Source organism: Topomyia yanbarensis, chromosome 3 (genome assembly GCF_030247195.1).
Source record: "Topomyia yanbarensis strain Yona2022 chromosome 3, ASM3024719v1, whole genome shotgun sequence".
NCBI lineage: Eukaryota > Metazoa > Arthropoda > Insecta > Diptera > Culicidae > Topomyia > Topomyia yanbarensis.
This window is the reverse complement of record NC_080672.1, coordinates 255859928-255874014: the sequence shown is the minus strand read 5'-3', so window position 1 is coordinate 255874014 and position 14087 is coordinate 255859928. Positions and strand designations below refer to the sequence as shown.

Genomic DNA, 14087 nt, shown 5'->3' with positions numbered 1-14087 from the left:
TCTTTGTAGAAAGGAGATACAACGTGTTTCGTTTTTTTGCCATTCTCAAGAGAAAAATCATTATAATGGAAAAACCGTGATTAAATCAACAAATGAAAGTGAAAAAATAAATGGTAAGTGTTTTGAAAAGCTTGAGGCTTCTAGTTTGTGGAATGATTTTTATTTGGGTGAAAACACAGATATTTTCGAGGTGCTCACCACTTTTGTGCGAAATGTGCGTGCGGGGCTATTCGGACACCCTATTCCGTCAACCACCGCTCAGCGGCTTGCGGTTGCGGTTAGTTTTGTCCATAAAACACCCGTAAAGCAATACTCTGTATGTAGCGATCTCATTTTTAGTGAGTGGAAATTGGTAAACGACGCAAGTAACCATAAGAATTAAGCCATTGCACTATATTGGCTATACATTTGTACTAATGTTGCATTGAAACTCTATTACAGCATTAATAACGCAATAAAGCTCTATATTAGTATCAATAATGCATAACTGCACAGCCGACATATAACATTATCGCTTCCTCCATATTCGTATATAAAGCTGATATAACGCGTACATGCTTCAAGGATCTTTAAAGCATGTAAGCTTTACAAGTGCATTTAATGCCATTATAGAGCAAATAAAAAGCTGATATAATGCTATTGTAATGCTGTGGGTTTATTTGTAATGCAACTCTTCTTGAAGATTATATTTGGAATATTTCATTTCAATCGAACATATACAATATAGTCCAGGGAGCAAACGCACCGCGCTTACCGTGAAGGACGAGGCAAGGTACCCCAGTTCGAGACTTACTAAAGGTAATTTTCGTAAACATTCATATCATGTGAGAACGAAAACCCATTAAGGATATTCATTACAATGCATTAGAACAGAGTCAATTACGGTTTTAAACAGAACATTTTATTTGAAAATGCTTATAATGCTTATTGGTTACTTGGGGAGGAATAAAAATTCAAAATGTTTAATATCTCCGCCGTTCCTTAACGAATTTTGACAATCTATAGCTTGCTCGAAAGGTATTTTTACAAGCTTTCTAATTACGTGTACATAATACCTGCATCGTTTTGTTCGAAAGTTGTTTTCTTTAAACCCTTTGTGTTTTGATAAAATCATCCATATCTCAGAACGTAAACAACATTGCGAAAACAAAAATAAGAGTGTAAAATGGCAACGTTAGGTCTCTCATTTGAAGCTAATTTGGTTAAGATCGATTCAGCGGTTGCTGTGAAAATTACATGACATTAATGCACATACATACATACCCACACACACACATTGTCTCAATTTGTCGAGCTGAGTCCATTGGTATATGAGATTCGGCCCTCCGGGCCTCGGAAAAAGTTTTCAAAGTTTGAGCGAATCCTATACATTTCTTTTGTAAGAAATGTAAAAATGAATTCAACGATATCGCGTTCAAACGATAACGTGGAACGCATCGCATTAACAACCCTGATAATAATTCGTTGGTCCGATCCATTGATTTGGTCTGGTCTTTGAGATTTCTCGCACTGATGTTGTCCCATGTTTGAAATGAGCGTTTCTCTGAGTCCTGTCACTGTCCCATGTAGTATGTGTTATCAAAAACTTCGCGAAACATCATGTTCTAAATGTTCTCAACCGATATATTATACTAAAAGAATCATAAGAATTATAAGAAATGTCCCTTGACATTGTTAGGTTGATTAAATTAGTTTTTGATTTAATATACGTAGAGATATATGTGTGTTTAGATGTCCAGATTTTGTCGCGAACCAACTTTAATTATCGGTTTCGTAGTTGCATATGGTGTAACTGATAGAGGTCATGTATGAAAGATTCTACAATCTACATAAATAGATTTAGCTATGTTCTATTGTCAAAGGTATTCTCGATTCCCGCGAATTCCGCGATAGTTCTGGCACACTATAGAAACTCTTTCTGAAATCGAATTTAGTTTAATAAAAGTTATCAAGATTTTAAATTGACTATTTGAAATTGTTAGGGTGCAACAAATAGTAGACTTAAAGCACTAGAATAAGGTTCTAGCATATACATCCCTCCAACCAATGTCTCTGTGAGGGCAAACTAGCTTAAAAGAATGGTTCACCAGCAACAATCCTTTTCTACTATTCTGTGTCTACTAAGCGCCCCGACGAACTTTTCCATTATCAGTTAACTTTGTCGGTCATCATCAGTATAGTGGAGCCGGTATCAGTAGCGTTCTCGCATAATCGTTTAAAACATGTATGTCTCTGTTGCAATGCGGTAAATTTGAAACTGGGTATAATAGTGCTCTCAAGAGCCAATTGGGCGATTCATTTGAAGTTCAATCTCAGTATGAATTGGATCGTGAAGGTTTTCACTTGCATGTGTATAGTAGTAATCCCAGCATGCAGTGGGATCAATATATTGTGTCTTATGGGAGTCCCTAGCCACAGTCATCATATCTGGAATCGAGTACTGATGGAAGCGTTGGCCTCTAAAGGATATAACCTAACAATAGTGTCTTCGGATGTTGAAACGACGGTAAAGCCAAATTTAACTTACATCCATTTGGAAGAAACTTATAATGCGATTCATGATGAAGATGTAATAGTTGATTTCTACGAGATGGCTCAGCAAAATGTAATTCAGAGCATGATCACGTTTTACGACTATGCGGTCGTATTGTGCAATGGTGTGCTGAAATCGAAAGGATTGGACGTGATTTTGAGTTATCCGGACAATTTCAAGTTTGATTTAGTGCTCTACGATTTCACTGCTGGACCTTGTTTGATGGGGCTTTATCACAAATTTGGACAACCTCCACTGATTGGAGTAACCGCGTTCAACATCCCTCCCTATACCGTAGATTTGATTGGGAGCCATAAATATCCAGCCTACATACCTTATTATACACTGACATACGACGTGGACATGAATTTCCTGCAAAGATTGGAAAACGTATTTATCTACACCTCGGACTATTTGTAAGTACATATCACTATGATTATTATCAGTATATTTAGTGGAAAGGAGTAAATTATTTTTCGTACAGGTACCGTAACTATCGTTCCATCCCGAAAACTGACGAACTACTTAGGACTCATCCGGCATTTAGAAGTATACCCTATCTTGGCGACCTTGATAAAAATATGATGCTGATGCTTGTGAACTCTCATCATTCGGTTGATTTTCCTCAAAATATGATCCCAGTTGGAGGTCTTCAAATTACTCCACCAAAACCACTGCCAACGGACATTGAGGAATTTATTAGGCGTGGCAAAAAAGGAGCAGTGCTTTTCTCGCTAGGAACCAACATTCTTAGCTCGGATCTAGGTGAGAAGCGGATTGCTATGTTTCTTGATGCGATAAGACAATTCCCTGAATACAATTTTCTGTGGAAGTTTGAAGCCGATCCGAATAAGTTTGATATCCCCGGTAATCTAATGATGCGAAAGTTTTTACCTCAAAATGACGTCCTGGCACATCCGAGTACGAAGTTATTCATCACCCATGCTGGTTTGCTGAGCACACACGAAGCAACCTGGCATGGTGTTCCGATGGTTGGAATTCCTTTCATAGTTGATCAGTACCGGGTAATTTTGTTTAATAATATCTTTACTCTGCCGTTGTACGCATAATTGTCCCACGTACAGTCGTAAAGATACCACTGCCGACACTCAATATAGAAAAATTATGCCTATAACGGTAGCATAGATGATACTAATGTTTGTCATTATTTGCAGAACTTGGAAAAATCTATACGTGCTGGTGTAGCAGAGCGAATAATAGTTTGGACTGTCACAAAAGAAAAAATTGTGCAAACTATCCGGAAGGTATTAGAAGATCCTTCGTATCGGACACGAATGCTGGAAAAATCTGCACTATTCCGTGATCAACCAGACAAACCGCTGGATCGTGCTCTCTGGTGGATCGATTGGTCATTAAGGCATCCGAATGCGAAATCCATCCAATCGCCAACTCTTCGCCTAGGGTGGTTTAGGAGTGAACAATATGATGTTAAACTTTTCGTAGCGATTGCTATTTTTGGTGTCATAGCTCTACTAATTCCTGTTTGTAGAACATTTGTTTTTTGTAAACAGACTACAGATAGCAGGAAAAAGCAAAATTAAATTGACTTGCCAGCCATTCAGGAGGTGTGTTTGTTCAATAGAGATGTTCCTGTTGAAGTGAGAAGGTACCTGAAATAATTTATCATTTTATCTCACGATTCTAGCCTTCAAGTTTTTAAACAGAAACTCCAAGATTGGGCATGAAGAGATTTTTTTCCATCGATTCTGCGAATTTGAACGGAACAAAGAACAGTTTTACGTGGTGCCTATATAGGGTAATTATTATATTTTGAATCTGTTTCTATTATCACCCTACTGATTTGAAGCCGTTGGTTAGAGTATGGTCTGCCATCTTGGTTCAATGCTCGAATGGTAGGGGCACTCGATTCGAGTTTTCGTTGCGTTCAAACATTTCACCGTTTTCAGCCCATTTCAGTCATTATATTTTTGCTTATTTATAATTCATTCATAAGATAAGCGAAATTCTCTCTCCACAGAAAACCAGACGTTACTTGTACAGAAACTTTTCCGTTGAAGATAATGCTATCACTCGAAATGAACCAAATCATTTCCGTTGCTCAATTGAAATAAAAAAAAAGAAATGCATGGTACCAGTGTGCAACGAAACCTTGCAAAACCAACTTCAGAAATAGAGATTAAGGTTAAACTGGGAAAGCAATCTTTGAAAACGAAAAAAAAAAGTTTTTTTCCCTAGCCTTTACACAATTGCCAGGAAAATCATTCGGGGCATTGTGTGAGTACTGCTGATTGATTTTCATGACAATTTTGAAAACGGCATTGACGAAACTGCTTTCTCACCTGAACCTTAATTGTCCGTGATGGAGCACACAAATCACTTGTTTAGTGTGGAATAATGTAGACACTGAATTGCTCGAAGTTATCCAGAAACAACGATCTTTGGAGCGATGATTCGAAACGCAATCGATTTGGATCAGACTGCAAGCGTTACTTTTTTACTATATTTTTAATGTTCGTTGTAATTTTAGTGATATTTCTGCGTAAGAGATAATCATGTGTACATAATTGTATGTGCTGTAATCTATTCCATAAACTACAGCCACCATATGACGATTTGCCTTCGAAACGGTACTGTCTCTCCGGAACCTGTCTCCCAATGACTATCCCATAACGGCCGTCTTCTGAGACCACTTGCCATTGCTCTAGGAATCGAGAAACTCATTTCAACCTTCAAAATCTGTCTGCGATAATCTAAATTCCTAAGTTCAGACTATTGAAAGTATCATTTCACAAAAAATGAGCATCTGTGGAATGATCTCAATATTTCAATAACACAATTGTCGTTTTTACCAACATATCGTGCATTCTCAAAAAAATCAAGTCAATTCGTTGATTAGTGTTTGAGATATCGTGTTCGCCAATTTGAAAAATGCGGTGTCGAGAAAAACGCTATTAAAGGGTGTCCCGCATCAAATTGCATCACGGAAAAAACGCTGTAGGAACCATTGGGTATATTATCTTGAAAATTTGGGTAGAAGCAGTTAAGAGTGTATTGTTTACACTGTATTTTTATCGCTGTCAGTTTTTCGAAAATTGTTGCCGATAGATTGAAATCTGCATATGATATGGCAGATATGCGCGAGCATGGCTGTTTAAAACAAAAGAAGTTCAGCGTGACCACAGAGATTGTGGGAGACTATTTTAGAGGTTCAATACTACAAATTAAGCGGATAAAAGAGAAGTCGATGTTTTTTGCGCACTACACCAGGTTGTATATAGCATTTTTTAAATTTTATGCTTTGTTAGTCACGGAAAAGCCCACACAATAATTATTCTATTCCATGTACTATTTCTCAGGGTTATATTTCGACTCAAAAAAATGGAAAATAATTGGAAATAATGTTCTTTAACCTACTATATTAAGCTTGTATTCTAAATATTTAATGCTAACCTAAATTGCTAATTGTGACCCTAATCTAATTTATGTACAATCTACTTACTAGTGTTTTGTGTAATGTGTTCGTTGGGGCCCAGAGACGGTTTCCTGCGATATCCTGCGGTTACTGGCTCCACGGTTCTTGGGACGACTCTCGGGTAGGTTACCCTATAGCGGAGCGGTGCTGAGAATGAGCGTGCCTCGTTGCTCGGTGAAACGATTCGGTGCGGCAGATTGGATTTTAGTTTTCTGGGAAAATTGATCGCCGGGTGATGGGCGCACTCGGACTCGATGGAGGTAATCAAATGATGTTTTATCCGAATTTATCATTTAAAATTAATCCGCAGTGCATGCGAATGATGACACTGCAATATAGTGATGCTATGGAGAATATGGTTTAGTTTACGATTTGGCTATAATTTTCCGTGCCGTTGGTGTTTAGTTACCTTGATCCTTCTTACACTCTCTCCAAATTTATCGAAGGCGGAGAGTGCCAAACACTGTGGATTAATCGAAAAATTTACACTATGGCCTAGCTTTGCTTCCACAATTCGGTACTGCTTCGGAAGATTAGCCACACGTAAATGAACGAGACAGTCATCTCCTGATAGCCAGTCACCTCCGGGAAAACTTTTAGTACTTCCCGGTTTAGTTTTTTTATTGTTTGGTAGCTACTGAACGATGGGTAGCAGCAGGTAGCCTCGGAATGTAAGTGATGTTAAGTGTGAACCAAGCTGAATATAATACCTACCAGTCTATACATTTAATTTGATTTTTATTTTGCTCTATTATTTCCATTTCGTTTATTTATTCAATTCATAAGTTCTCTTAATTTCAAAGTCGGAACCAATTTCTGGTTACGTAGCGTTAGAGTAGCATAATTTTAAATGTTTTACTTCGTCTATAATTGTGATTGCATGTAAACCCAAGAGACAGACCGTCATCGAACCATTGTAAACGATTTGGTCGGTTACAACTTATCTGACAATAATTCCGAATACATTGCATGAAGTATGGTCAAGGCTTGAATGTAGTTTCAATTTTAGATTAAATATATCATGACATTGTATTAGAGTATGATGCAACAGATGTAGTAATAATGGCAGAGTGCCAGATCAGACCAAAGTAGAGTTGAACCGTTTCATCAAAGTCATAAATCGCCTGCCAGATCGAAAATTTTAAAGCAGATTCCGCCATTCTATTCCTTTGAAGATACTCTGGAAGGGTAAACTGAAATATTGCTAAGGATGAAGTTGGTGGAAGTCGGCCTTGGTACAAGTTTTGTCATCCATCACGATGCAATACGATTTGATGAGCAACTGAGTGTAAAAATTCAAAGGCTGGTTTTTCCGAGGACATTTTTTCTCCTTATCCAGTTTTGACGGCTTATGCACCTAGTGCAGTCCGGAACACTTTGCATTTTCTAGCGACATCAGAGATTGTAATGTTCGATTAGTCTTTGAATATTTTGAATTTGAGATAATTTTTGTTTAACATTTATTATAAAAGAACTGTATGGGATTCTCTCAAACTTTGAATTTTTTTTGGAGGCGCGGATGGCAGTGTTCGATGTACCAATCGACTCAGCTCGACGAATTTGGGCAATTCCTGTATGTGTGTATATGTGTGTGTACTTATGTGCCTGTATGTACGTGCACTGAAGTCATGTAATTATCAGCAAAAACTGAACCGATGTGAACGAAACTTGTTTCAAACTGTTATATAGTATATAAGTTATAATTTTGTTGTTTTGTTTGTTATTGGCTCTATTATTGTTGTTAGTTTGTTAATTTATTTGAAAAAAAAAATTTATTGTCATTTTTGTTTAACCTAGAATAAGATTTTGTACTGACCACTAACCCTGTTAAAATCAAATCCATTAATTAGGCGTCGATAATTTGCGTAGAAAAAAAATAGGCGGAAAATAGGTCTTTCGTACCCACCCCGGAACGTCCAGACCAGGTGTTGGGGCTTACGACATGTTCCCCTCTGGAATAGTCATAACCCCTCAAGGCACCTATAATCCCGCAACCGTTACCAACTCGAAGCTACAAAATGTACCGGAAAAACCGTAACGGCAAAAGATGGCAAAATAGTCCGCAATAAACGAATGCGACCTGTTAAACGCCAAAGGTACTAACACTAAATCCGTTGCTGCATGACATTGATTGACACCGCAGTGCAGTTGAGTCAGGTGCCAGTAATTTGGTCGCAGAACCCCTGTTTCCGAGAAAGGTTAGGGAGAGAGAGATAATGAGGACGAGAGAGAGAATAAGAGGAATTGGGAATCGAAGGGCTGCTGGGAAATGATAATTAGTGAGGAAGGTCAGTTGGGATGGAGTCCTAAAACGAGTAAGATAGGCATTTTAAGTCCTAAGACAGTAAAGGTGAAAAGAGTATAACACTCGTGAAGCTTCGACCCTGCAACAGTGTGAACCAGATACACAGAGTCCAGTCGAGGTAATCTCCTGATCAAATATCGGCCCTTGATCCAGCGTTGGCTGTTACCAGTTTTCGGAAAGCAGTTCCAATTAAGCCGACACGGTACTGCGTCGTGGTATTATCAAACCACTTACGTTCATCCCAGTCCACGTAGCACTATAGTGCGGTCCCCCAGAATCGCTCCTGGCTCAGACGACGATACGCCGCTCCATAGCGATGCCACAAAACCACGAGATTCGTTCCGAGGTCCACGAAAGCACTCAGGTACGGTAACACTCAGGACGCGGGCTGCGGTTACCTACAATGCCACGCGCACCTTTTCTATCCTTGATGGAAGCACCGGCGCTACACTGGCGTTGACGCTAAAGTCACCGCGTTGTTCACTAAGGGACCATTCATAAATTACGTAACGCTTTTAGGGGGGGGAGGGGGTACGACAAGTTGTGACAAGTTGTGACATAGGGGGGAGGGGGTGTTAACTAGATCGTTACGTAACATGTTTTCATCGAAGAAAAAAATTTTTTTTTCTTAGAATTTGTTATGTAACAGGGGAGGGGGGGATGGAAAAATTTGTGACAATTTGTTACATAGGGGGAGGGGGGAGTCAATTTTGAGCAATTTTTGCGTTACGTAATTTATGAATGGTCCCTAAGCAGCATCCACCGCAACGACGGCCCGCCAAACGGCCTCAGGTACGTTTAATTCCTCCTCTCTCCCACCCTCGTGTCGAATCAATGAAGGGCCCCAACGTTTAGCATTAGGCACCTAAAATTATGTTCAAAAATAAAATGTAAGATTGCATACTAGTTCTTTTCGTTCCCATAAGAGCCTTTTCTTTGTTGGATGATTTTATATTGTTTCGCTTTGATAGACGATTGCCCTAAAGCGGTAAGTACAGTGAGTCCTCCCGAGAACGGTAGCCGACCCTGAGATCAAGAAAAAAATGAGCTAGCCGTACGGTGTTCTTCAAGAATACTTTCAAAACGAAAGGTCTAACATCATCCGAACATTTCTGCAGCACCATCCTGAACATGTTCGGATATACCAGGATCGCCGCTTTCAGTGTCGTGTACTATGTAGTGCCTCACAAGCCGTCACAAACCTTCTTGTTAGATCAGCCGCGTCGACGTTCTCGGTCTTGATGTCAGACCAAAGTGTCTCAACGAAGAGACCTTTCGCTCGCCGGTCGTCAATCTCTGTGCTGCAGCAGCGTTCCTTAGTTGATGTGGTAGCAAATTGCCTGGTGGTTACTATGGATATACTTCTCCAGGTCATGTACTCCGTCAGTGAAGGACTCCAGAATGTGACGTCGATAATACGTCTAGCTTAGTAAAGTTTCCTCTTATGATGGGTACTCTACTACCCCACTTCACAGCCCAGGAATTGAGGTCACCACCAATGACTACCGGGATTCGGCCGATCAACTGCTCGGTTAACTGTTCCAACAACAGCTGCACATGAAGACACCGTTTATTTTAGCGATGAAGAAGCATCCATTTGATCCATGCATCTCTCCATCTATTGCGCTATATAGATGCTCCGCATACTAGAGCCATTTAGCCCCGAACTCTACTTGGATAATATCTAGTGGTAAATTACCGCAATGCTTCTAGTTCTGGTGGCCGCACTAACCAACCTGTACCTCTGAAACCTAAAGTCAGATCGGGATCAAATTCAATAGCAGCCAATTGAAGCATCGTATCAATCATTTCCAATTTGCTGGAAATAGGTCAAAATTTTCTGAGGAATAACTGTGATTATTGCAGTATCTTCCAGAACATTTAAAAAAATTTAGAAATATTACCGTATCGTTATATTTTTATTTTATTTTATTTATTTATTTCTTATCTTCGGTACAAACCGTACAGACACCTTTTAAAACTATATATTTCTTATAAATAACTTATATCTATTCTTGGAAATGTTAAAATCAAACACTGAAGAAGCTTCGTTAAATCTGCGGCAACATCTTTCCAGTGTATTATTTTGTCCATATGAAGTATGGTGTCTAGGGATACACAACAGAGTGAGGTTACGAAGAACACGAGGAGGCGCATACAAATTAACGCCTAAGCGAAGATCGGGACTGTCGATATTACCCGACAACAAGTCGAATACAAAAACTCTTTGAAGGAAGATACGGCGAGTTGCCAGACCGAGTAGAGTAGGGAGTATTGAGTAGAGTACATTTATCGGCATAAGGAGGCAACACAACTGGATCGTTCCATGGAAGTTTCCTGAGGGTGAATCGCACAAAACATATTTGTATACGTTCTAGACGGTCACTTTGAACGGCATGGTATGGTACCCACACTTGCTCAGCATACTCTACAATACTTCTGATCAGGGCACAGTAAAGTGCTTTTAGTGCGTAGAAATTATCGAAGTCCGCCGTGTTCCGCTTTAAGAAGCCCAGCATTCCGAAAGCCTTGGCGGTTGTCGCGGTGATATGGTCGGAAAATCTCAAAGAGCACTCCCAAGTCACGGATCGAGTCAACGCTTTCAATTATTCTTCCTTTTAGGCTGTATTCATAACGTCCTGGAGTAAGCAAGCGTCCGAAACTAATTGCTTTGCATTTATTGACGTTGAATTCCATTCAGTTAAGCAAGAAACAATCTTGAATAGTGCAGATATCTTCTTGAAGCACTACGACGTCAAGTGCCTAAGCGATAGTTCGGAAGATTTTGAAATAATAATGGCCTAGATGACACCTATGGTTGTTCTGAATGTTCTTGAGCGCGTGTTTTTTATACTCACGAATGCCGAGCGATTGGAAAGATACGACTGTAACCAGTTTGTCAGCCAGGTGGGAAATTCCAAACGCTTTAATTTCAGGATTGCGATGTTGTGCGGTACTTTGTCGAAAGCTTTTGAAAAATCGATGTAAATTGCGTCTACCTGATGACGCTTCTCGACGGCGGGAAACAATTTAGAAGTGTAAAATTAGAGGTTGTTGATCGTTTCGTGGCAAACCCATGTTGATATTCCGGGCCGAGATCACCACGTAAAGCAAGGTAGGGCATAACCCCAATTCCAAGGCGTGAAGCGACCCGTGCCGAGGGATAAGTGATCGAGGGGGTGAAAAAGATGCTCGATCGTTAACGGAGCCTGTGGGGTACCTGGGCAACCCCCACAGTAAGCGTCCCTTACCACGCTAATGCGGAGCTCTGGCGTGGCGGACATTTATTTCTCGCGCGACTCGTGGGATTTGATATGGAGAGCAAAAATAAATATACATACTAAACAAACGGAGGTGCCAAACCCCTTCGCTAGAGGTGGTTTGGCGAGGTCTCCCCCCCCCCCGTGGGGAGAGTAGTGGAGCGATGAGTGCTGCATCCGAAAGCACCAGTGACCCCCCAGCAGCGGTAGGCAATAGCCCTACCAATGCATCGGAGGGGCCAATATCTGTGATGCGCAAAGTAGCGAAGCAACTCGATTCTATAATCGACTTCGCTAGCGCAAAGCAGAATATAGCCAAGGAGTTGAAGTTGAGCCTCCTGGAGCTCCGGAAAGCTGTTCGTGTCGCAAGACAGGAACAGCAGGCCTATGTTAAGAGGGTGGAATGTCGGGAGAGGCCCGACAGAGAAACCCAGACAGTGGCCTCCAATAGGGAGGAAAGAGAGAAGGTCGATAGAGGTTCACAGACAGTGGTCTTTACCTTCTACGGAGCAGCCACGTCGATCGGAGCGGCGACCGAGTTCCCCTCGAAGGGAAAAGGAAAGGGCAATCGCAAGACGGCATCGAATGCGAAGCGCCCTAGGAAGTCGCCAGGCGAGGGTGCCAAAACCGACACCACTCGGCGTGCAACCGTCAAGGTCAAACGCCGCCTGGGTGAGGTAAGCGAGGGCGAGAGTGACCTCGCTGTGGAGAGCGATGGTACCAGCAACCCGGCAGGACCGGGGCAGGGGGCTCAAACCCCTGGACGCTGGTCACCAAGAAAAAGCCGGCACCGAAACCGGAGGTACCGCGGCCTGCGAGGAAGGCCAAGGACAGAGGCGAAGCCTTGTGGTTAAAAACCGACAAGGACAAATACGCCGATGTCCTTAAATCGATGAAGGCGGCCGAAAGCCTCTCGGCCCTTGGGCAGGATGTGCGTAGCGTAAGACACACCAACACGGGAGAGATGCTTCTGGTGCTGAAGCGAGGCGCACAATCAAGTGCAGTATACAAGGCCTTGGCCCAAGAGGTCCTTGGTGAGGGCGCCCAAATCAGGTCGCTAGGTGCGGAAACAACTCTCCAGTGCAAGCACTTCGACGAGTTCACGACCGCAGAAGACGTCGTCGCAGCCGTTAAGGAGCACTGCGACGTCACAATCGAGCGGGCCTCTGTGCGATTGAGAGGTGGACCCTCTGGCACCCAAGTAGCCTACCTCAGGTTACTGAATGCGGATGCCAAAAAGGTAACCGAGAAAGGGAAGCTGAAGATCGGCTGGTCGGTATGCCCTATTAGTATACCCCAGCCGCCTTCAGTGGATAGGTGCTATCGGTGCCTTAAGTCCGGCCACAAAGCATACGAATGCAAAGGCATAGATAAGAGTAAACTATGTCGTCGCTGCGGCGAGGAGGGACATAAAGAGCGGGGGTGCACTAAGGCACACAAATGCCTTATCTGCACCGCTAAGAAGCAAGCCCATAAACATGCTATGGGCGGACCTTCGTGTCCCTTCGGCGAGTTAAATAAGAAGAAGCCGTGAGAGTCACACAGCTAAATCTTAACCATTGTGCAGCAGCCCAACAGCTGCTGTGGCAGTCGGTCTCGGAGTCGAGGACAGATGTCGCCCTCTTATCAGACCCGTACAGCATCCCTGCCGGCAACGGCAATTGGGTGTCGGACGGGTCTGGAATGGTGGCAATCTGTACAACGGGACGGTTCCCGGTTCAAGAGGTAATACACCCCTCCGCCGAGGGTGTGGCGATTGCCAAGATCAATGGTGTGTTCTACTGCAGCTGCTACGCCCCACCAAGGTGGCCAATAGAACAGTTCTACCAGATGATCGACAGGCTCTCGTCGGACCTAGTGGGCCGGAAACCGGTAGTAATAGCGGGAGACTTTAACGCTTGGGCAGTGGAGTGGGGCAGCCGCTGTACAAATAGCAGGGGTCAAGCGCTAATGGAAGCGCTTGCGAAACTCGATACTGTGCTAGCTAATAATGGCTCTGCTAGTACATTCCGTAGAAACGGAGTGGAGGCGTGGATTGATGTGACCTTTGCCAGCCCGAGTCTGGCTCCAGGCATGGAATGGAGGGTAGACGAAGGCTACACCCATAGCGATCATTTAGCAATCCGATTTAAGATCAACTATGGTGTGCAGCATCCGAGGGCGGGAGATCCCTGTCAGGTACGCGGGTGGAAGTCCAATCACTTCGACAGCGAAGCTTTCACCGCGGCCCTGGGACTGGAGGCCAACACCGACAGTCTAAGCGGGGATGCGCTGGTAGCTGTTCTATCACGCGCGTGCGACGCCACTATGCCGAGAAAAACACTGCCAAGAAACGGTAGATGCCCGGTATACTGGTGGAGTGCCGAGATTGCAGCTCTACGGTCAGCCTGTCTCAGAGCTAGACGTAGGATGCAAAGAGCTCGCACCGAGGTTGCAAGAGAGAACCGCCGTGAAGTGTTTCGAGCTGCGAAATTGGCCCTTAACAAGGCTATTAAGAGCAGCAAGAGAGCGTGTTTCGACAACCTGTGTGAGAGT

General features: G+C 42.6%; 1 protein-coding gene across 2 annotated transcripts; it reads left to right on the top strand.

Annotated features, from left to right (window-relative positions):
• The first annotated feature begins 1930 nt into the window (after positions 1–1930).
• LOC131690915 (UDP-glucosyltransferase 2-like) lies at positions 1931–4113 on the top strand. Of its 2 annotated transcripts, XM_058976992.1 has the most exons (4): positions 2373–2506; positions 2568–2949; positions 3018–3558; positions 3709–4113. In XM_058976992.1, the coding sequence occupies exons 2-4, from the start codon at positions 2591–2593 to the stop codon at positions 4093–4095; spliced, it is 1287 nt and encodes a 428-aa protein (XP_058832975.1). In that variant the 5' UTR covers positions 2373–2506; positions 2568–2590; the 3' UTR covers positions 4096–4113. The 2 variants fall into 2 exon arrangements, with proteins under 2 accessions (XP_058832974.1, XP_058832975.1); XM_058976991.1 differs by having other exon boundaries at positions 1931–2949.
• The last annotated feature ends 9974 nt before the right edge of the window (positions 4114–14087 follow it).